The following is a 26,778-nucleotide window of genomic DNA, read 5'->3' on the forward strand; positions in this document are numbered from 1 at the left end:
ACTTGCACGGCTTCTTTCCAAAGCCTTGTTCCAAATTATAGTGTTCATAATTTTATGTTATTTTCCTTAAAGAGAGCTCCTAAAATTGTATTAGCTTCAGGCAAGTACAAAACCCAGTTTCAACTCTGGTTGTGTCCTTAACTTCCACGTTTCCCCACTTTCTGTTCCCCCCACCTGTATCCAGTGTAGTACTTTGCACATAGTCGGTACTCAATAAAATGACATCTTGTGAAATCCTCAACCAGAATGTTTACTGTATTTTGCTTCAAGGAAATAAACTCATATCAAATATTTAGTCAAAAATTTCCAACTTCCAACCAACACATTTGGTTGAAAATATTCAGCCCACTTACATATTTTGAGCTAATAAAATTGCACTTTGTGAACTGTAAGGCTTAGGATTAATACAGCATTACTCACGAAAATTATGGTAAGAAAGATGACCCTGAGGTAGAATTTCTCAACCACCACACCACTGATATTTTGGGCTGGATAATTCTTTGTTGTAGGGGCTCTCCTGAACATTGTAGGATGTCTAGCAGTGTCCCTGGATTCTACCCACTAGATCCTAGTAGCACCCCTCCCAGTTATGACAGCCAAAAATGTCTTCGAGTATTGTCAAATGTCCCCTGAAGGGAACCCACCTCCTTACTGGCCTAAGGCATTGCAATCAGCACCAAAAGATCTACAGATGGTCACAAATCTTTCATACTAAGGTGGGAAATGGAAGGCAAGCATTTTGGAAAAGTTTTCAATAAGCAAAAGCACCCTCGGTTAACCTGAAAATCCCATTAACCCCATTCCTTGAATGTTCTATTCCCTAAGCATTCCAGATAACAAAAAATGTACTGTACATTCTATTTTCTAATTTGTATGCAAAGCTCAGCTCATTTTCCATTTCAACAGCTAAGTACAGAAATCCAGTTCATGGGTGGGGGATCATCAGCTTTTGCCATCTATTTTAAGTGACAATGATGCTACTGACCTGGAAGTTTAGAGAGTGGTTTTTTTCCCCTTGTTTTGACATTTTAACTTTGATATTAGCAATTTTTCCTGTTTTATTTGGCTGAAAGTGAAATGCAACAAAAAGAAATCTGGTCCAATTAACTGTGATTTTACTGTATATATTAATAAAAGAACTAACATTGTGTTTATTAACAGAAGCATTTGTTCTAGCCATCCCATTGATTGTACAGTTGAAAATGCCCTTCTTGGATAAGCAATATTTCTTATTTCTTTCTGCAGGTTGTGATCCTGGGGAAACATTCAAGAGGTTATCACTACATGCTTGCTAACCTGGTAAGAACAAGCCGAGTTTAAATGTCCCTGGGCAATATATTCTATTTGGTTTGTGTTGTCTATAATCACCAAAAAGTAAATACATAAAGTACCTAATGTACTCCCCAGAAGCTTGGAGAAATGACTTCAGTACATACCAAAACCTGAACACAATAGCTTTGTTTTCAATTATGCTGTCTTTGTTTTAGTTGTGAAGCTATATTTTTTCCCCATTTAAAAATAATTTAATATGATACTTCATTTATTATTTTTACATTCAATTTGGATTTGACATGTTAACTATTTTAATGAGTTTTGAAATGTAAGCCAAGGGACAGAGGACACAGGAAACTGAGTCCTTCCCAATTGATCCAAGTAAATGTGCACATTGGTACTGGACTTGTCCTTTCAAAAGCAGAACACAACCAAATCTTTTCAAACCAGACACCAGAGTAGGTTTTGACATGGTACATTAAGTGACTCTGTCAAAGTTTACAGTCACCTTTCTACTTACATAAAACACAGCTTGAATCTTTACCTTCAAACTTCCCATCCTTTTAAAATTTGTGACATTCTAGAAGCTAGTGTTTCATAAAGGTTATTTTATACCTCTTCTTTCTCTTAAAGGACAATTTGTTTAGGAATTAGCAAAATGGCTTCTAAATTAGTAGTATCTGTTTGTCAGAGGTTCTGAATAATAACATCTCCATGGAATGAAAGAGGGATGTTAAATTATCGCTACAATGCTAAGAATCTGTTAAATTATTACATAACATGAGTTCTAACCTCAATTTTGTTTCATTAGCACAAGAGAATTGTGATCATTATAAAGCTCTTAAACCAAAAGAATGGCAACAAAGGTGAAAGATTCTTGTAATTACATTCTTACATGTCTTAAATCAAAGAAAACATCTTATTTTGTTTTAATAATGAATTTTTTTAATGAGAGAGGAAATGTTATTTAAACCTCTCTCTTAGGAGCTATGTGCATTCAAACTCTTTATAAGATGAAGATTATAGAGCTACTGCTTTCAAATGTAGTGTGCATCTTCTCCAATAATTTGTTCAAAGTGTAGCACTTCCATTTTGGGGATAAATGAATGACTCTTTTAGGAGGAGAAATCCTGATTCTTAACTTACATCTGTATATTTTCAGTTTGGGTTTTAGGCAACTGATAAGCAAAGGTAGGGGTTTTTTTGGTGGTTTTTTTTTTTTCTTCTCAATTGAGGTTAGACTGTGGCTTGGCAGGAAATATAGATGTTATGACAAGGTACCTGAGACAGTTATTGATGACTTTTTATCATTACTTCTTCACCAATAAATATTTTGCTCTTCTTCCTTCTTTCCTTCCTACCTCTCCCCTTTCCTTCACTTCTGCCTTATATGTCTTAGAAAGCAGCAAAGTATATAGCACAGTATTTAAAAATACAGAGTTCACCTATCACTAATAGTATATGAGGTGACTTTAGGTAGTACACACACAAACTTTTATTTTAATGGTAATATATTTCCTTAATATGTGTTATAAAAATATAAAACTAGCAAATCAAAATAAAAATGTACAGATATTATAACTTTGAACAGGGCTAAAGTGTAGATTTAACAAAGTAAAGTAATTTTGTAATATTCAGGTAAACAATAGCATGGGGATAAAGAGATACAGCAAAATCTGGTCTTCTTTTACATATGTGGTTGTGGTTATATATGGATAACTGAAGTTTAGGAAAGACCATTGAACTTGGGTTCAGAAAGTTCATACTGGGTACAACATACACTATCTGGGTGATGGAAACACTTATAACTTTGACTCAATCTATACAAAAGCAATTCATGTAACCAAAATATTTGTACTCCCATAATATTCTGAAATAAACAAAAGAAAGTTCATACATTACGCTGCAACAAGCCAAGGAAAAAAAAAAAAAAAGAAAGTTCATACAGACTTTGCTACTAGCAACCTATGGGATCTTAGGTAAGTCACTTCACCTCTATGGGCCTCAGTTTCCTTATTGTGACACTCAGGTGAGAGCAGGGGGTCATTAATATGTTGGGTGGATCCTTTGGAAGCAGATGCTAAGACATAATTAGAATTATAAGGCATTTATTGGGAGTAATACCTGTGCAGGATAAAAGGGAAAGGGACACAAGTAGGCAGGGAGAACTTCAGACCAGAATACAAGTCTGATACCAGTGAAGGAGTTTGATAGGAAGAGCTTCAGACTGGGGTGTAGCCCTGAGAGAGTCTTGGCCACCACAACTGGGAGCTCTGGTGCAAAGATGGCACATAGAGATTTATGCTTTCCCCAAATGGCAAGCCATTGCATCCCCACTTTGCCCAGTCATTGGCTGGCAGCTACCCAGAAAGCACACACCTTCCCCCTGAAAGCTGAGGCAGATCTGAAGACACCTGATGCTGGAGGCTGTCAACTAACTTAATTCCTTGAGGCTGGTTCTGTCTTAAAGGGAGATCTAAACTGTGCAGATGAATGGCTGTCTCGCTTGACCTAAAATGACCAGATGATCTACAGAGACCTTTCCCATTCCAGAATTCCAACTGGATCTCCTTATTCCTACTGACAATCCTTCAGATGAGCTTTGGTTCCAACTTCAAGATTCATATCTGACAGAAATGAAAGCTTGTGGAGTGATAGAACTGCAAGAGAAAATCACTAGGACAAGGTTGGGGGAAAGAATGGTAAATTGAATCCTGAGCATACAACTCACAATTATGAGACCTTGGGGGAATGTCTACTACAAGAACAAGCAAAGTCTGTTCCTTCAAAAATAAAAAAAATAATACACAGTATCGTGTTAGTCAGAGTAATGAAAACATGAACTCATTTGCCATGCTTTCAGCCACCCTTTCTCTTCCTCTAGTGACCTTCTATTCATTTGAACTCAGCCATGTGCTTCCCTAAATCCTTATACTCTATATCACATTGCTTTGGGGCAATAAAGATAGGAACTACAGCTCATCTCTGATAAAAATAATGAGACAGATTATCCCTATAATGCTCTCCATATTTTTTAAGCAGATAAAAATGCCTCAACCACCACCATCAAAGACACACAGAGTAAACCAGGACTATTTAGAAATAATTTGGATGGTCAAGGAAAGCAGAAGTGGAGCTAAGAAGATGTTTCCTTTCAACATGAATCAGTTGGATGAAAGCTAAGACATATATATATATATATATATATTATACATATATATGTCTAAGACATATATGCTTTTATATATATATATAATATATATAAGCAAAGTCCGATTTTAGTCTGGGTATTGCAACAGCACAGAACCACTGCTTTCTTCTACAAATGCAAAGTCAAGAACACTTAATGCTGCTTAGCTAAGCTTCCTGAAATCACTTCATAAAGTCCCCTTTGATACTGAGCTCCATCTATCTGGTGAAGACGTCTATGCAGTTTTACATGGAACTTCCTAGGTAGCAATCCTAAAGTGAGAAGACTTGGACATTCCATGAATGCTTTCACAAAGGCATTTCACAAGTCAGCATATACATTTCAGAGTGGACGATGAGCAGCAGAAAATTCTAACTTATTGAAATCCCTGGAAGAAACAAACCATTCCATCAAGATCACAGGCCACAGATGTGATCTGGTCAGGCCAGAAGTGGACGTCTCAATAGGGTAAGTAAGTATCTTACAAATTTTGTGTCAATTGGTGATGTCATTCCTTTGTAGTGGTTGTTCCATGATTAATTATTGTTTTCTTTTCCAGGACTCCTCTAAGGTCATGCTGTTTATGTACTCTACTCCCAGAGGTAACCAGCATTTATACAATCAGTCAAGCAACCTCTCTTTCTCTTGTGGTAAGGTCCTAGATTCAGATCCTTTACACTGCATTTCCAGGCATATTAGGTATTGTAATTTAATTTTTTTCATATATATGTCAGTAATGATAGCTCAGTCAATGTATGCAGAACCCTAAGACTAAGATTAGGAATAGATGCAAAGGAGGGAGGCAATGTGGTGTAATGGGGGCAAAAAGCACTAGACTAGATGATAGTAGACAGGTCTGAATCCCAAAAATTAATCTAATTAGTCTTATGGCAAACCAAACCTTTCTGAACCTGTTTATTAGTCTGTAAAATGGACAGTTAGACTAGATCACTGTTTCCCAAAATGTGTTATTTGTACATGAGATGATTTTATGTAGTATATAGCAAAACTTCTTTTTTAACTAACTAGTTTTGAATATATATTAAATATATATTAGAAAAAGATAACTATCCCACCAATTCTGTGATTTTATAGATACCATTCCTTAGAATGAGGCTAAAGGAGATATTTAGGTTATAAAAACTTCATCAATGGAAACAAAAATATTAAGTAAATTATAGTTCAGATGGTCCACCTATATGGCAAAAAACTGTAAAGGTGGTACATTAATGACTAAAATTTGGAAAACATTCCAAGTTCACTTCCAGCTCTTCCAGCTGATTTCTTCCTTCTTAGAGATCATTTTGGACCTGGCTAGGCCAGGAGTGAGAGTGTAGACACATTGGGTGGGTAAATTCTGAGGATACAAAGAAGGGAACAAAATCAGAGCCCTGTTATTCTTGGGGATGTAAAGTCATAAAGCAGACCAAAGCTTTAAAATCAGTCCAGGTGGGCAAAAGCCAACAAGGGTATGAGTACTCTTAGCCAAGTTCTAAATAGAAATGAGAATCTGAAGGATCAATTGAAACAGTCTAGCAGATGACACAAGGAGAATTGGATCTAGCTTGAGATGGTCCAACAACAGATGTTTGGTACCTCCCCCAAATAAGACCAAAACAACCCACAAGCAGTTGAGGTGCCCAAGGAGAGCACAAACCATAGCAGGGCTGCTACACCAGTTAACCACTAACTTAGAAGACCTCCTGCAAGTGGAAGTAATGTCAGCTGTCAACAGTAGAGGGCTGTAGGAACAGGTCACTGTGCTAGGGGAGAAAAGGGAAGGAATTTAACGTATCTCAGTTTCCTCCCTGATGTGCTAGCTGTTTTCTTTAGACTTCTTAATTAATTGTCTCAGAACTCCAATGAGGAGAGACTTCTTGCCCATCTGCCTCCATTTTTTACAGATCAGGAAATGGGCACAGAAAAGATACATTACTAGCCCAAAGACTCATGGCTAATCCATTGCCGAGCTGGGTTTCCTATTTAGGTTGGTTAGACTCTAGTAGAACACCTTGCTCTTCCCACCTACCCACCCAAGCATCTCAGTGAGACAAAAATCCATCCCCACAATGTTCCCATAAGAGCATTTGCAAAGACACAAATGTTAATTAATGAAGCACAATCTCTAAATTTATGAGGGTAAAATGATCAGAGATAAAAGGGGTTAAAAAACAAGGACACCTTTGTCAATCTGCACTTGAAATATATCCAAAAGGCCAATGTGAATTGTATTCTTAGCAGGCACCAATTACATCTCCATCATTCCTTTCTGTCCTACCCCTACACTCTTCCCTCTTCCCTTTTCCCTCTCTCTCTCCCCCAAACTCCCCCACCCCCCACCCCCCCTCTCTCTCTCTCTCACACACACACACACACACACATACACACACACACATACGCACACTCTTTCATTTCCCTTTCATTTCCCTTTTTTCTCTTTCTCTCTCGTCTCTCTTTCCTTCCCCATCTACCTCATTTACATTATTAGTATGCCAGAAAATAATGATGGGCTGGGTACTAGATGACATCTAATTTTTCTAAAATTTTACCAAAACAAAAGCATTAGTTATAAAATTAAACTCAGAGAGGCAGTCAGGAATAAGTTAAGCTCCAAGAAGTGAACTCTGCAGCTTACCAGACTCAGAATGTACCTGAAACAAAGAAGAACTTGCTTTGTTTACAGAGAAAACAAATTTAAATGAGGTTGAGTCATGCTGTTTTGCTTGCCAACAACAAGGATTCCCTTCCCCTCCTAGGTCTTCTTGTTCTGTTCCCTACTTTCCCTTCCTGTGTTCTGCCATTTTTAATGTTCTAAATAAAAAATTCAAATGCTCAAAGCCACATGTTGTGATCACTGACACCTCGGCAGATGGCATGTAAATACCAAGCTCATTGGGCTGGAGCCTGGCTTTGCAGGCAAGAGAGGTGGGCTTGGAGGGAAAAGCTCCCACTAGTCCTAAATGTCAGGGATTTAGGACCTGGCATTTATCACCTCCTCTGGGTACACAACCTCTCTGGTGGCTCAGGATCACTTTCTTCTCCACATGGAGATAGGACACAGCAGAATACCAAGGGAATGAGGAGTGGGGACTGGGCTAGGGTCCAATTTCCTACTATGCATTTAGAAAGCCACAGGCACTTATCAGCTTAAAGTAACCAACTTTGAGACTCTCATTCTCCCTTGTCCAAAATGCCTCCATTATAGTAAACAATTGCATGTGCACTCTCTCTCTGTCTTTCTTTCTCTGCTGCCTGAAATTAACAAGGAAAGATCACCCTATGCGGAACGTGCTAACAAGATAAATTGAAAGAATTCTGCCTTCTCCTTCAGGCTCTTGGATCACGTCCTCTAAAACAGTGCTTCCTAAACTATCTGTGAAGAGGGACCCGTTTTTTCTCCCCCAAAATCTTCATGGACAAGTAAAATTGCAACAAAAATAAATTACTTTAAAAAATAAAACAAACAAAACAAGATATATAAAATATAAGTCCATTTTTTTAGTATTACATTCAACAGCCATAATATTGCCCTGTCAAGTTGCTATAAAGGTTGGCTTACTCTCAATTTCTCTCCTTTATACCATGGCAGACAGGAAACAAACAGTAAACCAGCACCAGTCTGCACACGTTTTGAGTAGCACTGATCTAAGGGTCTTTACAGTATTTTTTTTTTTCTGTGTGCCCAACACTTTGTTCATTCCACTGCAAGGAAGATAGAGGGCAGTGTCCTTAAGTACTTTGTAACTGTACCAGACAGACCAGACTTACATAGCTTGTGATAATTACCATGTAGATAGAATGGGTCCTGGGACAGGGAATAACAAGAAGGTGGAGTATGGAGGTCAATACTCTGCATACTGTGGCCAGAGAAGGCCTTTCAGAAAAGGTGACTTTGAAGCAATGATCTGAAAGGGAATAAGGAATCAGCTACATGACGAATCAGGGAGAGTTCACACATAGGGGACAGCACATGCCAAGATCCTGAGATAGAAAAGAGCTTGAAACCTTCTCTGAACTGTCAGAAAGCAATTTTGGCTAGAGCAGAATGAATGGCAGGACAGATTATGTAGGCTTCAATAGGCCAGGTAAAGAAATTTTAGCTTTTCTCAACAGCAACAAAAATCCCTTTGAAAAATTTCAAGCACTGGCCGGGCGGGCACAATGACTCACGCCTATAATCCAAGTTCTCTGAGAAGCCAAGGCCGGAGGATTGCTTAAGCTCAGAAGTTCGAGACCAGCCTGAGCAAGAGTAAGACTCTATCTCTACTAAAAATAGAAAAAAATTAGCCAAACAACTAAAAATAGAAAAAGTAGCTGGGCATGGTGGCACGTGCCTGTAGTCCCAGCTACTCGGGAGGCTGAGGCAGGAGGATCGCTTGAGCCCAGGAGTTTGAGGTTGCTGTGAGCTAGGCTGATGCCACGGCACTCTAGCCCAGGCAACAGAGTGAGACTCTGTCTCAAAAAAATTTTTTTCAAGCAGTGAAGGGACATGATCTGATTTGTGCTTTAAAAAAGATCAGTATCAAATGGATGAGTTTTATGGTATATAAATTATACCTCAATAGAGCTGTTAGTAAAACAGAGATCAGTTACTATTTTCCTCACTAATAGCACTCATGCCAAGTTGTAATTATTTGTTTATTCACACAAATAACTCCCACTGAACTGAAGTGCTGTGAGGGCAGTGACCAAGTTTGATACGGCTCACCATTGCACCAATAGCTAACACTTAGAAGGTTTCAAAGTATGTTTGCTGATTGGATTAGAGAATAAAATAGTGAATAAACACAAGCAATCTGTAATCAAGTGCTAATTTATATGGTGTAATCTTAAACCCTACACATTACACCCTCTCAGGAGGATGGACTTGTTTTCTAGAAAAAGACTTGTGTCTCTCATTAGCAACCTGATAACTTGAGTCACCACAATTACTATGCATTTCCCTATTGAAGCATCACCCAGATGAACAATTCAAAGGGCACTAAAGGCAGAGCCATCTTCATCCAAACTGTGAGATAGATCACTGTCCTGGGCAGCCTTCCAATGCTCATCCTACTGCTTATATCTTCCCTATAGGCAAGCCACCTTTCCAATTTCTCACCCATAATCTATCATCAACCCAATGAAAGTCACCCAATTTATCTTGTCTCTGTTTTCCTCTCTGTACAAAATGTGCCCGAAGCATAGTACCATATGAAGGAAATCTCCACATAATATCTTAAAAAGTACTCTAAAATTAAGCCTTGAATATATTTATTTCCAATTCTCAATAATCCACACTACTAAAAGAAAAATCAATCACAGTATGTGAAAATCAAGGCAGATGGGATAATACCAAAGTCATTTGAATCTTTGGAAGATTGAATTGTCTGGAAATTCTCAAATCAGGGACAATGTGTGTTTGGATGTTAGCTGTGTAACCAGTGTCTGTGTAGAACATAGCTATGGAGAATTACCAAGGGTAGCTTACAAGGCCCTGCATGAACTGCTTAGGCACAAAGGTCATGGTTAGTTTTATACAGTTGCATTCAAATGTGAGCAACTGTGTACTGGATCAAACAAACAAATGTGATGCAAATGATGAAATATAGTAGAACCTACAAATTCAAATGACTAGTTTCCCTCTCAGAGGGGTCACTTCTGGAGATTAAACCCATATTTTCAACAAATATCACCTTTGTTGCACAGAGACAAATACTCAACAGTACAGATGCTTAGAATATAAAAAGTGAGAAAGAAGACGTTCAATTCACTCTATCTATGAGCAGTTCCTTCTCTTTCTCTTCCTTCTCTCATATTTTTTAATTTTCCCCTCTACACACAAAGTTTACTTGCCCAACCAAAGGAAAAGATACCATTGTGGCAAGTAGCCAACAAAACCATCACTTTTAACCAAACAGAATTAGTGAAAAGCAAGCATTAGAATTTGATAAGTTTAGTCCAAGCACACAAAAGTCTTTGAGTATCTAATCATCACTTCCAATTAGTAAAATCCCTATGAAATAACAAAATGGGCTTAACAAAAATTCCATAGCACAACAGGAAATTTTGAACCTTACAGTCACTTAGCAATGATATTGTGGAGTATACACATGTACTTATTGCGCAGAAGGCATGGGAAGGCATGCAATAATAAAGAAGAAAAAAAGTCCATACGCAACTATCAAAATATACAATAGCCTATAGAATCATTGGGGAAATAAAGGAATATAATTGGCCCTCTTACTACCTGGTAAAGAATACAGAGACAAATTTGATATAGATGTTTCTTAGTCATTATTTTACTAATTGGAAATGTTAGCAAGGATGCAGAGAAAAGGGAACTCTTGCACATTGTTGGTGGGAATGTAAATTAGTACAGGCATTATGGAAAATGGTATGGACGTTCCCCTAAAAACTAAAAATAGAACTACTATATGATCCAGTAATCCCACTTCTGGATATATATCTAAAGTAAATGAAACCAATATGTTGACGGGACATCTGCACTCCAATGTTCATTGCAGCATTATTCACAATAGCCAAGATATAAAATCAACCTAAGTATCCACAAGCAGATGAATGGATGAAGAAAATGTGGTATATATACACAATGGAATACTATTCAGCCTTACAAATGGGGAAAATATTGTCATTTGCAACATCATGGATAAAGCCGGAAGACATTATGCTAAGTAAAATAAGCCAGCAAGACAAATACTGCATGAGCCAGGCACGGTGGCTCACACCTGTAATCATAGCACTTTGTGAGGCAAGGCAGGAGGATTGCTTGAGGCCAGGACTAAGATCAGCCTAAACAAGAGTGAGACCCCATTTCTACATAAAATAGAAATATTATCCAAGTGTGGTGCCATGCACCTGTAGGCCCAGCCACTTGGAAGGCTGAGGCAGGAGGATCTCTTGAACCCAGGAGTTTGAGGTTGCTGTGAGCTACGAAGACACCACTGCTCTCCAACCCAGGCAACAGAGTAAGATCCTGTCTCCAAAACAAACAAACAAACAAACACAAAAAGACAAATCTTGCATGACCTCATATGTGGAATCTAACAAAGTTGAACTCATAGAAGTAGAGAGTAGAATGGTGGTTACTAGAGTCTGGGGGAGTGAGAAGGGAGGGAGTAGGGTTGCTGATCAAAGGGTACAAATTTTCAGACAGACAGGAAGAATAGGTTTTGTGATCTGTTGCACTGCAGCATATAATAATAATGTATTGTATATTTCAAACCAACTAAGAAAGCAAATTTCAAATGTTTCACCATAAAATATGATAGGTAAGTGAGGTGATGGATATGTTAATTAACTTGATCTAACCATTCCACATTGTGTATATATATATATAGTAAAACATCATATTGTACCCCATAAATTTATACAATTATGATTTATCAATCAAAAATAATATTAATAAAAAAGAAAGAAAACAAAGAATATGGTTCTTAAAGAATGAAATTTCAATATAGGCACCAAAAGTTGTAAATGATGAACTAGGAGCCCTTTCTAGGCAAAGAGAATAGACAAAGTTACCAAAGTTAAAGAGGACATGATGTGGCTAGAGCATGAGGTCTGTTGAAAGAAATGGTGCAGATGAAGCCAGGGGAGCAAAAGATAACATAATGGAAATCCTCGAAGGCTAAGTTAAGATATTTGACAATGCATGTGTAGAAAGTGGGGAATCGTTGCGGTGATTTGAGGAAAGGAGTCTTATGCCCTAACTGGTATTTTATGAAGGTAAAACTGGAGAGGTAAAGAACCAGAAGTCAGAGCACCAACTTGGAAGCTAGGACAACGATCTAGACCAATGGTTCTCAAACCTGATTGTGCTTCGAAGTCATCTGTTGAGTTACATGCTTGGGCCCCATATTTAGTAGGTCTAAAGTGCCACTAATTAAAATAAAGTATACAGGAGGAAGAGATTTTGAGGGAATGTAATCAATTTGCTTTGGGGTACATTGTTTTTAAGATGCACATGGAACATGGAAGTTAATTTAGTCAACAGGTGGTTAGAGAAGGGAGTTCTAGAGTATAAGAGAGAGTCTGATTGGAAAGTCATTGGTGTCTCATTCAAAGTGAATTCAAGTTGAAAATGCCAAAATAAAACAAGAAATTAATTTGTTTTACAGACTCTAAAGCCTCAAAATGTAGCAAATTCATTTGCTGAGGTACTTGTGTGATAAATGTTACCTTCTTGAAAAAGTACATTCTCAGAGCCCAGCTATATGAGAAATCATGACTACCACCATAGTCAAATACTCAGAATTAAAAATGAAAAATCAGCCAAAAAAAAAAAAAAGATGAGGAAATTCTAATGTTTCTAGGTAGATGAGAGATGCCAGAAGAAAAACTGGTTTTCAAGCAGAAAATGAACTGCTGGAGGGGGTATATGGTTCATCAAAGGGATAAAGCAGTTACTATAAAACAGCAACCTGCTTAAACAGAAGGAGCCATGCTTTCCCACAAAAATATCAAATAAATCTGCTGAAACACATTTTGTCCTTGATAAAAATATGTTATTTAAAATACATAATTTTAATAGCAGATGAAGCTCAGTGAGGAAATCGAATTTGTGATACAGAAATTTCCTTTGAAGTCAAACTAGTTAAAAAATGCATGTATTAAATAAAAGGATGTGGGTTTTCTGTCCTTTTCTCGAGCAGTTGCCATTGAGCTTGCCCTGGGGTGGAGTCCAAAGTAACTGGCTATGGAGAATAATTTGACAGCTGACAGGCAGATGGGTGGGATATACACCTTCCTCTACTGCTCCCTGCCTCTTGCAACCCCATGTCTTTCCTCTTCTACCTCTTGAGTCTGGGCATTGAAAGCCTAACTCTGCTTCATTAGATTTTCACAGAAGTTTTAGGAAACCAGGGACTCTGAATTCCCCACATAGTAGATTGTGAGTGGTCATCCCCAACTGGTGGTGATCCTGGGAATGAAGAAAATGGAGAACCAGCAGGCAAGAAACATCTCCCTTTGGCCAGAAGCTCTCTCCTAAGATATCTGTCTCTATACCTTACTCTCATCCTTTCCCTTTTCCACTTTTACCAAATAACTTTTGGGTTATAAAATCTGTATGGGCAATTTTATAAATGCTTCAGGGAGGCCAGAGACTTCAATTTCTCAAAAGACCAGAGTGGCAAGTCCCACTTGTAGAGCATAATATGAGAAGAAAAAAATTGGCCAAGAGCTGGAAAATAAAACATTTAGCCAGAGATGCCCATATAATAGCCATCTCCACACTCTCTTTCTCCTGTTAGAGATTGGTTCTGGATGGCCAATTCTGTTACAATATTTTTTATAGGGTTTCGGGAAGACAAGGGATCAAAATTCTCAAAAGTACAGACTTTGGGTGACAAACTTCAAGTAAAAATCACCAAAAGAAAAAAAAGCAAAAAGTGGACCAGGGACCAGTAACTCATAATATCTCCCATCCTACGACTCTCTCCCATTCCTCTTTTCCCACTTTTACTTACTGAATGTATGATGGTCAGATCTGTTGATTTAGTGTCTTAGAGGTTTTAAAGGGATTTGTCCTCAATTTTTCAAATTCAAACACAGTGGATTGGAAGCTCAATAAAGGAAATCTAGCAAGAGATTATATGCAAGAATAATGATTTAAAATAAAAAAAAATAGGAAGAGGAAAGCCAAGAGCCAAGCAGCTTCTGCCCTATAGCCAGAACCTCTCTTCTCTTCTCTTCTCTTCTCTTCTCTTCTCTTCTCTTCTCTTCTCTTCTCTTCTCTTCTCTTCTCTTCTCTTCTCTTCTCTTCTCTTCTCTTCTCTTCTCTTCTCTTCTCTTCTCCTCTCCTCTCCTCTCCTCTCCTCTCCTCTCCTCTCCTCTCCTCTCCTCTCCTCTCCTCTCCTCTCTTCTCTTCTCTCTCTCTCTCTCTCTCTCTCTCTCTCTCTCTCTCTCTCTCTCTCTCCCTCTCTCTCAAAGCTAAACAAGTGAAGCACTAGAAGTGGAGATCGAACCTTTCTCTTAATACAACCATGCCTACTATTCATTCCCTTTTCCCCAGTTGCTTAGATTATCACTTATTTGTTGAAGGTTTGGTGGTTTGCTGAATTAGGGTCTTTGCTGAGGCTTTGGGGAAAATCAGGCCTCAATTTTCAAAATGTCATACCCTATCCTTGTCCATGACTCCAATAATGTCTAGTAATAAGTGAAAGAAAACAGAACATATTTTAACACAATAGAATAGAGATGGAATGTAGACTAAGAGGCATGCAGTTTCTGCCTCTCAGCCAGCAACTCTCTCCTAACTTCTTTCTTTCTACCATTGTTCTTCAGCCTTTTATTTCATATGTTTACATATTTTATCTGTTTGGTGGCCATTTCTGTTATGTTAGTCTTTTCACAGAGGTTTTAGAGATACTTGGCATTTGTATCCAAACTTAAGGTCAATGTGTTGTCAACTCAAAAAGAGAAATCTAGCAAGAGTTATGAATAAGGAAAATACCTTAAAAGTAATGAGATCATAGAGACTGGGAGCCAGCCAACTCCTGCTCTTAGACAGGATCCCTACTTTGTGCCACTGACTTTAATCCATTTATTTTCCTTTGTCTCCTCTAGGTGTTCAGTGGACATTTCTACCGTGTTATTTTATTTATAGAGGATTAGTGGGACTTGTACTAAATATTTCCACCTATAGTTTGCATGTGGTTAGCTCAAGAAGTGATACCTACAAAGAGTTTATGAATAAGTGAAATGTCTTAAAAATATTGTGAGAGGAGGCAAATCAGCATTAGGAACCAGCAAACTGCTGCCCTTCAAACCCAAGTGTTCTCTAAATAGGCCCATTTTTAACACACACCCATCCCCCTTTTCCTTATCCCTCTTACTTCCAGGATATAGGGTAGTCACTGCTGCTGTATCAGTGTCCTTGCTGAAATTGTTGGGAGACTCTAATCTCAGTTTTCTATACATTGCAGATTGTATTTACTCATATCAGCTGCAGAATCTAGCAATATGTGATGGAAAAGACAGCATGCTTTGAATCATGTTAAAAGGTGAACAGGCCAGGTGTGGTGACTCACACCTGTAATCCCAGCATTTTGGGAAGCCAAGACATGAGGATTGCTTGAGGCCAGGAGTTTGAGACCTGCCTGGACAACATAGTGAGACCCTGCCTCTACAAAAAATAGAAAAAATTAGCCAGGTGTGGTAGCATGTACTTGTAGTCCCTGCTATGTGGGAGGCTGAGGCAGTAGGATCACTTGAGCCCAGGAGTTTGAGGTTGCTGTGAGCTATGATCACACCACTGCATGCTAGCCTGGACAATAGAACAAGACTCTGTCTCAAAATAAATAAATAAATAAAAATAAAAATAAAAAAAAAAACAGAAAGTAAGTAGGTAAACCAGGAATTAACCAACTCCTGATCAATAATAGTCAGTACTATGTTCCTTCCTTCCTTCACTTTACCAATGACCTTCACACATTTGTTTTTCCTGTTTCCTTTCCAGGTTTTTGGTGGTTACTTCTATTGTGCTATTTTATTTATAGAGATTTCAGTGGGGCTTGGAAAAATATTCCCACCTGAATCTCTGCAGGTGATAAAGAGAAGTAAGATCTAGGAAGACGTATGAGCAAGGAAAATACCTTTAAATGATGTGATAGGAAGAAAAGCAGGACAAGAGGCAGCTAAAATTTACATAACCAAAGGCTTTGTACCCCCATAATACTCTGAAATTTAAAAAAAAAAAAAGAGCCAGCCAACTCCAGCCCATTGTAAAAACTTGGTCTCTTATTATTCCACTTCTTACCACAACCCCAGCCTTTTGTTAAATCCTCTTAAATTCTGGATATTTGTTGGTACACTCTGTTATATTCATTTTTTGCTGAAGTTGTCCAGAGAATCTAATCTCACTTTTCTGTACCTGCAGACTGTGTTTGCACATATCACCCATACACTCTAGCAATACGTGATGGAAAAGTGGTATACTTGGGGCTTGTTAGAAGGGAAACGGGTGAACCAGGAATCAGCCAACTCCTAAGCTTAGTAGCACTTATCCCCTAACTTTCTTCTTCTTTAACCTTTGCAGCTATTTCTACCTTTCACCTATCAGATGTTCTGTGGTCATTTCAGTTGTGTTATTTTATTTATAGAGATTTCAGCTGACTGAAATCTCTATAAAGTGTGAACCATGCACCAGCCAACTTTTATCTTTGTGCCAGACTATTTTTCCTAACTTCCTTCATCCTTTATGTACCCATCCATCACCACCATTCTATTGCTCTCCATCAAACACTCTGGTTGTCTGGGCTCTTCCCTGTGTTATTGTCCTTAGATTGGTTTCAAGGATTCATAGTTCAACTTCATCACCTTGACTGCTGTGAGTATCTTGCACAATGAAAAATATCTAATGAGACAGTATAGAAATATATATTTCCTTAATTTTTTTTATTTTAAAAAAAGTTCCAGGAATCAGACATTTCCTGTTCTTTATCAAGATCCTTAATCCTAAAATGCCTATGAATTTCAGTCTCCCTCTTTTACTCCATTTTAACATATCTTCTCATGCAGGCTAAATGTTTCATGGTCAGTATCTTTGCTAATCCTGTGGGAAAAATCAGGCCTCTGTTTTCAACCCTTGTAGATTATAGTTTCTCACAATCAAAAGTAGAAATTTGTCAAGAAAAACAGCACATGCATTACAAAATTGAATCCAGGTGGAAGGTGGTCCAAGTGCCAGCTGACTCCTGCCCTTTATTCAGGATCTGTCTCCTAGCTTCCATCTTTCTACCACTTGCTTTCCACCTCTTCCTGGTTTACTTTCTCCACCTGTCTGATTATTTTAAGACATTTCATTTGTCCATAACTTGTCAGAATTCATTTCTTGTGAGAAGTGGCTACACAGAGACCTCAAGGTGAGGTTAATGCAACAGAAGTTACCTTCAACAATTTGGATGGTAAAGGGGAAAATAAAGGATGCTGGATAATTAGCGAAATTAAACATTAAACAGGTACAAGTTCTTGCTGGAGGCAAAAGTTGGCTGAGTTCTGGTCCACATTCACCTATTATCTCACTATTTCAAGGCATTTTGTTTGTCCAACTCTCACTAGATTTCTCTCTAACAGTTGAGACAAAAGTTTTAATCTCAGTATTCTCAATTTGTAACTACTGAGACTGAGTCTCTCTAAAACCTCTGTAAATAAACTAGCACAACAAAAATGAACACTAAATATTTGGGCGATACAAGGGAAAAGAAGAGGTGGAAAGCAAGTGGTAGAAAGATGGAAGCTAGGAGACAGATCCTGAATAAAGGGCAGGAGTCAGCTGGCACCTGGACCACCCTCCACCTGGATTCAGTTTTGTGGTTTCCTATTCTGTTTTAGTGTCTTTACATTGGTTTCAGGAATATGTGGCCTCAATATAACATCATGAGGGTTGTGTGTGTCCAATGACTAAAATCTAACAACATATTATGGAAAAGTAGAGTGTGTTAAAATTTGGATAGCAGACAAGGAGGACCAAGAGCTTGACACCTCCCACTTTTTAGGTAGAACCCATCTCCTACTCTTTCCATTCCTACCACTCTCTCCCCTTCTTTATTTTCTGTTTGCTGGTCAGCTTTGTTGCATTAGTTATTTCACTGAAGCTGTGGGTAGACTCAGGCCTCGATTCACAACTTTGCCAACTATAGTTATACATGACAATAGATTCTAGCAACTTATTTAAAAAATTTTTTAAAATATTTTTTTTAAAACTGGAATAGATGTAGGAGGTGGAACAAAGCCAGCTAAATCTTCATCTTTAGTCATTTCCTCTCTTTTAACTCCCATTCTTCTACCACTGGCCTCCACACTTTTATTCCCCCATTTTACCATTCACATGTTTGGTGATCATCTCTTTTATGTTAGTGTCTTTTGGGCGATTTTAAGAAACTCAACCTCAATTTTACCACCTTGAGGACTGTGATTCACCAGCCTAAAGAGGAAACTAGTAAAAGGTTAGAGATCACTAAAATGCCTTAAAATAGTGAGATACTGTAGTAGGAGAAGGAGGACCAGGAGCCAGACAGCATCTGTACCTTAGCCAACACTTCTCTCTTAACCTCCATCTTCCTATCACTTACCCCTACCCTTTTATTTACTCAGTTTTTCTTTCTGAATGTAATATCATCACTTGGGCTGTGTTAGTATCTTTACATAGGTTTGGGGGGATACTTGGCCCACCTTAGGCTTATAAGTGTCATAACCATAAAAATCTATCAAAGATTATTATAGAAAGGAGTACTTCCTTAAATTGTTGGGATAGGAGGAGAAAGAGGCCCAGACGCCAACCAAATCCTGCCCTTAAGCAGAACCTCTCTCTTAATTTCTATCATCCTTCCCTCTCTACCTTTTCTCGTTTCCCCTCTTACCTGCTGGATATGAGTTCTACTGCATTAGTATCTCTTAAGAGGCTGTGGAGAGAATCAGGCTTTAATATTTACAATATTATGGACTGTCAGTGGCCACTTAAAGAGTGAAATTTAGCAATATTTAATACAAAAAGAAAATCATTTGTAAAATAGTATCACAGAAAGAAAGATGACCAAAAGTCAGCAGACGCCTACCTTTTGGTCCAAATAGTTTTCTTTACATCCCTCTCTACCATTCACCTCCATTCTCTTTTCGCTTCTAATTTCTTGATGTTTGTTAATCAGCTCTGCTGCATAAGTGTTTCTTCAGAGGGTTAGGAAAAATCCAGGCATGATTATCTGCACCTTGAGGACTGTGGCTTATTGCTTCTAAATGCTGGGCACCAGGGTGACAAGCCAGAGAATCTGAAGAGAGATTATGAACAAGCAAAATATACACAAATGGGACAAAGGGAGCAGTAGGACCGGGAGCCAGGCAACTTTTACCCTTTAGCAACAAGATCTCTCCTTTCATCTCCCTAAACACCTGTTACTCTTTTCTTTTTCCACCTCACTTCTGCCCTCTTCACTTTGTTAATGAGGCTGTGTTAGTGCTTTCTGCCCATATGGCCTCATAAATTTCTATGGTGCTCAGCAGGAGCTAGTGGTATGGAGGTCTTGCCAGCCAGAAGAACAGGTGGAAGCACCCTCCCCCTGGCTTAATCTATGCTACTGTGAGTGCATTTTATCCCATGAGTATAGTCAGGCTAATTCCAGTCTCAGGTGTGCCAGAACTCATTCCCAGGTATGTCTGTCATAAAGTATGAGTTGACTGAGAAACTTCTAGGTCCTCAGTGGTATTTTTGAGGTGTGGTAGAGAGATGAGTTCACAGTATGACTAAAAAGACGTTTCCAAATTACAATATGCTTATTGGAGAAATAGACACCCAGGTGGGAATATGGGCAGTCTACATGGCAAGGTTAAGCCCCCTGGGAATCAATGGAGGTGACTTTGAAGTACATTTGAGCTTTAGCTTCCCTGCCAAAAGGGGGGGGGGTAGTGAGGGCAAATCTTAAAAAAAAAGAGAGGTATGGTGAACAGGAACTAGACTGAAGTGCTGGCTCTTAGGCCTTAAGGCAGAAGTGACATTTTTAAAATCCTCTCTTCCTTTCTCCTTTTTGTTGCCATTTTAACATGATATGGATATTAAGTAAACAGGAGTGCAATGCTTATCAAAGTAAGGGATACTCTTTTCTAGAGCATGCTGTGACCATTGACCCTGGGGACTAGAATGGTGGCATAAGCATTCTCAGCCCCTTTCTCTCAAGGAAGGGAGCTCCACTTTTCCAGCCCAGGATTTTAAGATACAGGCCAAGCACCAGAGAATCTATCCTTCCCTCACACCAGCAGGCAAATGGGAAGTTAATCAATTTTCTGGTATAATATTTATTAACTACTGAATATAATTTGACAGGGTAAATGAACTAAAGCCATTCATTAAAGTTTTCTTATTGATATATAATATTTGTACATATTTTTCTTCCATGCATAGAATAGAATGTGTAATGATGAAGTAAGGGTATTTAGAGTATACATCACCTCGAGCATTTATCATTTCTACATGAAAACATTTGAAGTCCTCTCTTCTAGCTATTTTGAAATATACAATACATTATTGTTAACTATAGTCACCCTCCTCTGCTATCAAATGTTAGACCTTATTACTTCTATCTAACTGTATGTTGGTACCAATTAACCAACCTCTCTTTATCCCCTGCAACACACACACACATATACCCTTTCCAGCCTCTGGTAACTATTATTCTACTCTCCACCTCCATGAGATCAACTTTTAGCTTCCACATGAGTAAGAACACGTAATATTTGTCTTTCTGTGCCTAGCTTATTTCCCTTAACATAATGACCTCCAGTTCCTTCTATGTTGCTTCAAATGACATGATTTTATTCTTTTTCATGGCCAAACAGTATTCCATTGTGTATACATACCACATTTAACAGTATTCCATTGTGTATACATGCCACATTTTCATCTGTTGGTGGACTCATACTTTTGATTGTTGATTTCATATTTTTGCTATTGTAATACTGCTGCAATAAACATGGGGGTACAGGGTTTTTTTTTTTATATATATACTGACTTCTTTTCCTTTGGATAAATGCCCAGTAGTAAGACTGCTGGATCATATGGTTGTTCTATTTTCAGTTTTTTGAGAAATCTCCATACTGTTTTCCATAGTGGCTATACTAATTTACATTTTCACCAACAGTGTATAGAATACCCTTAGCTCCACATCCTCATCAGCATCTGTTATTTTTTGTCTTTTTAATGATAACCATTCTAACTGCGGTAAGATAGTATCTCATTTTGGTTTTAATTGGCATTTCCCTGGTGATTAGTGATGTCAAGAACTTTTTCATATACCTGTTGGCCATTTGTATATCTTCTTTTAAGAAATATCTATTCATGTCCTTTGCCCTACTTTTAAAGGGTTTATTTCTCATTTTACTGTGGAATTGTTTGAGTTGCTTGTAGATTCTGGATATTAGGCTCTTGTCAGATGAATAGTTTGCAAATATTTTCTCCCATTCAACAGGTTGTCTCTTCACTCTGCTTATTGTTTCCTTCACTGTGCAGAAGCTTTTTGGTTTAATCTAGTCTTATTTGTCTTTTTTTGTTTTTGTTGCCTGTACTTTTGAAGATTAGCCATAAAATCTTTGCCTAGACCAATGTCCTGAAGTGTCTCCCCTGTTTCCTTCTAGTAGCTTTATAGTTTGAGGTCTTACGTTTAGGTCTTTAGTCCATCTTGATTTTTGCGTATGGTGAGAGATAGGGGCCCAGTTTCATTCTTCTGCATAAGGATATACAATTTTTCCAGCACCATTTATTGAAGAGGGTTTTCTTTCCCCAATATATGTTCTTGGAACCATTTTTGAAAATCAGTTGGATATAAATATGTGGATTTATTTCTGGGTTTTCTTTTTTTTTAATTGTACAATTATACTTTTATTGTTTAATGCTTAGAACTAATTAAATTAAGACTCAAAATGTAAATTAGCAATACAGAACAGAAAAGTATTTTCTGTCACTCTTGAGGTATTTGCTATTATTTTGTTAAGAACATATATTTAAGAATGAATCAGTGCTTTACAGAAAATCAAAGAATGGCATTTATGCAGCTATCAACTTTTTGATACTTTTGAAAAAGTCGAGTAATGTATACGTTTAGAATTAAAAGAATTTTTATACAGAATTACATTGACATGCTAAAGAAGAAAGTATTTGAATTAATTTATATTAAAACATCTGAAATTTCAAGTTAGATAACAAAATTCCACACTCATATACTTTACAAATTAAAAAGAGAATTCAAATGAAATCCTTTTCTTAATGTCTAGAAGCCACTATTATCTAGTCATGTATACATATTAGACAGAAAGAAGGCTGGGGTTTTTGGTTTGGGCTTGGTTTGGTTTTAGTTTTAGGGAGGAGTAACTAGTGGAAACTTTTTGTGTACTTAAACCTAATATTGACATATGATAACATATTTATAGATCTTTACATCTTATAGATAACCAAGGATATTCAACTTTTTTCTAAGCAGAAGTTACCATTTGCCATTTCCATGTTTGATCCTGTTACAACTTCATTTTTATATATGAAAGGTAAATGAAATGCTAGTAAAATAAAATTTGTTGCTAGTATAATTAATCAAAATATGAATCACAACAGTTCTTTCAACAGATTACATAAAGCAAATGATAACTAGTCTACAATGCTGGATTATTCAAGTGAAAACTAATTTGCACTCTTGGACTATATAGGTGATGATTTAAAATAAAAAGGTTGTTTCTTAGGCAATTCTGGAAATTATTCCAATCTCATACAGTTCTGAAAAGCATTCCTATCTTAGATTTACTAAATGAGCAGGGATATGTTTTTCTATATAACAGGATGAAAATGTACTTTTATTGTAAGTAAATTGAATTCCCTATTAAAACCTCTGGTAAGATTAAGTAGCTTCTGGGGTTTTTTAGATAAAGCTATTTTTTTCCTAGAACAGAGAGAGAGAGTCAGATCTATACTATCACTTATGCTGATATTTTTAACCCTATGAATAAAAACTTTATAATAAAAAATAAGGAATATTTTATACCTCTAAAACATTTCTATGGCCTCTTGGGACTTCCATGGTTTATTGTGTCTTTTCTTCTTAGTTGCTCATTAGGGAATAGCACTTCAGCAGACATAGTCCACAGCATACCAGGTAGTATATATATATAATGAGCACATGGCTTTTATTCACAACTTCAGTATACCAAACTCGATCAGTACAAATAGGCAAATGTGGACAATAATATTCTAGTATTCAAAAATAAGGCCAGACTTAAGTAGCTAGAGAAATTACATTTGTTCTTCAGTTGATTGGGTAGTTTCATACATTTAAATTACTCTAAAAGTTTGTGTTTGTATGGGGTTTTTTCCCCCTCCTGGGGGGAGGGTTCTTCCTAATGTTGAACATTCTTAGTTTTGTTTTAAATAAAAATTTCAATCTTATATAAGTAAGGACAAAAATTCCAAAGCATACACTCTAGCAAATTAAGTAAGTATTTCTAATTTTAAGCTAATGCAAATGAGTGGCCAACAAACTGGATAGATATCTTACACCAAACACTTAAAAGTTATGTCTCCTTTATAGCCAAATCATAAGTTTTCAAAATAATGCCTAAAAATTCTCCATGAAAAGATTTACTTGTTCATTATTCTTATAGTGATTTTGTAATATCCCAATTTTTGCATTATTTATTCTAAGAAATCTATAACATATTTAAGAATTCACAAAATGGAGTCATGAATATTATACTGTAATTTCCTTCATTCTCATATCCTTATCCTCTTCTTTCACAATAATAGCAAATTCTTCTTTGGGATGTATTCAGCAAGGAAAAGTATCTACTGAAATGTGGATGTTCCACAGTCATAAAGAATAAAGTACCTGGCAATGATTTAGGAAAGAAACAAACTATTTCAGCCCAACACAGACTCAGAAGATGGCTTGAAAAGTGAAATATATCTAACTTACAACTTTGGGTTGCCAATTACCCAGGTTGTGAATTAATTCAGGCCAATTTGCCCCTCTCAGTCCTCCTTCTCCTATGGGGCCATTTCTTGATTTACTGGAAATAGCTTTTAGGATAGTGAAAGGAGGTAAAACGTTCATGAATTTTAAAAATAATTAGCATCTGTGAGAAAATAAAACTGTTGGGGGAAGAAGTTTTAAAAAATTCTAAAAAGTGAATATTGCACTTTCTGAGGATTTCAATGTCAATGATAGTGTCATTTATATTTTTATGGAAAACTGAAAGCTCATTCATTGTTTTGAAAACTGTATTCAAGAAAAGGAAGTATTGCTATGAAACTTTTACATAATAACTTTGGACAGGAAGAAAACTTCATACCCTATATTAAAAAAAACCCTCAAGGGTACATCCATGACTAGTAATATGTGGTAATTGGAATCTTTATTCACAATTATTTAAATTATTTTCTATGGTGCAATAAGAAACTACTATATTAGACTTTGCAATGTTAAGTTGGTCTCAACCTTGAGTGATTTATAAAATAAATGTGACTCATTATAACATCAAAATGAGTTTGAAACATCAGCTCTTCTGCAAAACAGAAAAATTGTATTTCGCTGTATGTTAAACCCATCAAAGATTTACTTTCCAAATAAAAATGAGTGATATAAGACACAAAAACCATGCAGAAAGATTTTTGTCATTACTATCATGTTCTGTTCCTTTATGTGACTCCCTATGAAAAGTAAACATGAACACTAGTTTACATTTTATTTTTAACCCACTGGATTGTCTTTCATTTTAGATCATAAGATGATCTAGCCAGATCTTTACTGAACATGTATATTATTACAAGTAGCTAAATTTCCACATAAAGGAATAAAAATGTTGGAGAATCGGGTTATGAACTAAAGTACTAGAAATAGTACTTTAAAGTGTACTGTTGTAATGATAAACCTGTTTTATATTTAATCCTACCATTGAGCAACACCAGGTTTCTAAATATTTTTTGTTTCATTTTAACTGGCTACTATAGATGATAATAAGGTATTATAATATTAACTCCTTTTCAAGTCAAAAGGCATGATATCTAGAAAATAATTTAACACTGTAATGGGATCTTCAAGATCAATTGTTTTATATACTCTGCAGCAAAAATAACATTTCTAGTAGGGAGGAATTAATTATAAACCTAGCAAATTCTAGACATTCACATATTTGTGTAAATAATTTTAACATTGTTTATTACATTTCCAGAAAGGTTACGTCTTATATTAAGTTTTCTGCTAATTTTTTTCATATATTATAATATATACATTATTTGGGTGCATATGTGTATATATTATCACACATAGATATATGTCTTATATACATAAAACAGCACTTAATGGTCACTTTCTTTGCATGTTCAAGATGAGGGGCAAAAAATGATTTGCTATTATGCATAACTCATGGCGATCTTCCCTTCTGTTTCACAAATGGCCATATCGAAATGTAAACAAAACATTGGAGAGAGTCATTCCAGGTGAATTGTATTTCAAGTTGTAGGTTGGTGTTCTCATGAAGAATTGGGTACTCCCTGGTAGCAAATATCTGGAATTACCCCAGTCAGGACCAACGCCTGAAAGTGATCCTCTTGTGTCAGTTGTGTATTGGTAAACCACTAGCAGGCACTGTTTACGAAGCTCCACCAGGCGCTGGCAACACTGGAGCTGCAAAGGAGTCACCACCTCCGGGATTTTACTGAATATACTCTCCCAAGAGGATCCTGAATCACAGAAACAATTCCACAGTCCTTGACCATGATTCCAGAGTAAGCGATTAAAAACCCGGCTGAAAATCTGATACAAATTTAATTCCTCGACATCATGTACCTTCTGTTCCATTGGTTTATGTGTATTTTTATAGAACTACCATGCTATTTTGGTTATTATACCTTTGTAATATATTTTGAAGTCAAGTAGTGTGATGCCACTAGCTTTGTTCTTTTTGCTAAAGACTGCTTGGCTATTCAGGCTCTTCACTGGTTCCATACAAATTTTAGGATAATTTTTTCATATCTGTGAAAAATGACATTGGTATTTTGACAGTGATTGCATTGAATCTGTAGATTACATTGGGTAGTGTGGTCATTTTAATGATGTTAATTCTTTTAATCAATGAGTATGTGATATCTATCCATTTGTTTGTGTCCTCTTAATTTCTTTCATCAGAGTTGGTTTTTTTTTTTTTTTTTTTTTAGTTTTCCTTGTAGAGGTCTTTCACATCCTCGGCTAAATTTATTCATAGGTATTTTATCTTTTTGTAGCTATTGTAGGTGAGATTGCTTTCTTGATTTCTTTCTCAGTTAGTAATTGGTGTATAGAAAAGCTACTGATTTTTGTATGTTGACTTTGTATCTGGCAACGTTAGTGAATTTATTTATCAGACGTAAGAGATATTTGGTGGAGTTTTAGGTTTTTCTAGATACAAGATCATGTCATCTGCAAAGTGGGACAATATGATTTCCTCTTTTTTTTTCATTTCAAAAAATGTAGGGGGTACAAGTATTTTTGTTACATGGATGAATTGTATCATGCTAAAGTCAGGGATTTCAGTGCACTCATCTCCAGAATAGTGTATATTATGCCCAATAGGTAAATTTTTATTTCCCACCCCCTGCCACCCTCCCCCCTTCTTAGTTTTCAATGTCCATTATATCATTTTTGGTTTTGCTTTGTTTTGTTTTGTTTTGTTTTATTTTTGGAGACAGAGACTCACTCTGTCACCCCAGCTGTAATACAGTGGCATCATCATAGTTCACTGCAACCTCAAACTCCTGTGCTTAAGCGATTCTCCTGCCTCAGCCTCCTGAGTAGCTGGGACTACAGGCG

The 26,778-nt window shown here is 36.9% G+C and overlaps 1 protein-coding gene across 2 annotated transcripts in view; it reads left to right on the forward strand.

Moving 5' to 3' along the window:
* The window catches only part of GRIA3 (glutamate ionotropic receptor AMPA type subunit 3), a 300,360-nt gene that overhangs the window by 165,096 nt on the left and 108,486 nt on the right, over nucleotides 1–26,778 (forward strand). For both annotated transcript variants that reach the window (XM_012745625.3, XM_012745624.3), the window contains exon 5: nucleotides 1,246–1,299. In XM_012745625.3, coding sequence (XP_012601079.1) covers nucleotides 1,246–1,299 — 54 coding nt within the window. The remainder of the gene's footprint in view (nucleotides 1–1,245; nucleotides 1,300–26,778) is intronic.

Source organism: Microcebus murinus, chromosome X (genome assembly GCF_040939455.1).
Source record: "Microcebus murinus isolate Inina chromosome X, M.murinus_Inina_mat1.0, whole genome shotgun sequence".
Taxonomy (NCBI): domain Eukaryota; kingdom Metazoa; phylum Chordata; class Mammalia; order Primates; family Cheirogaleidae; genus Microcebus; species Microcebus murinus.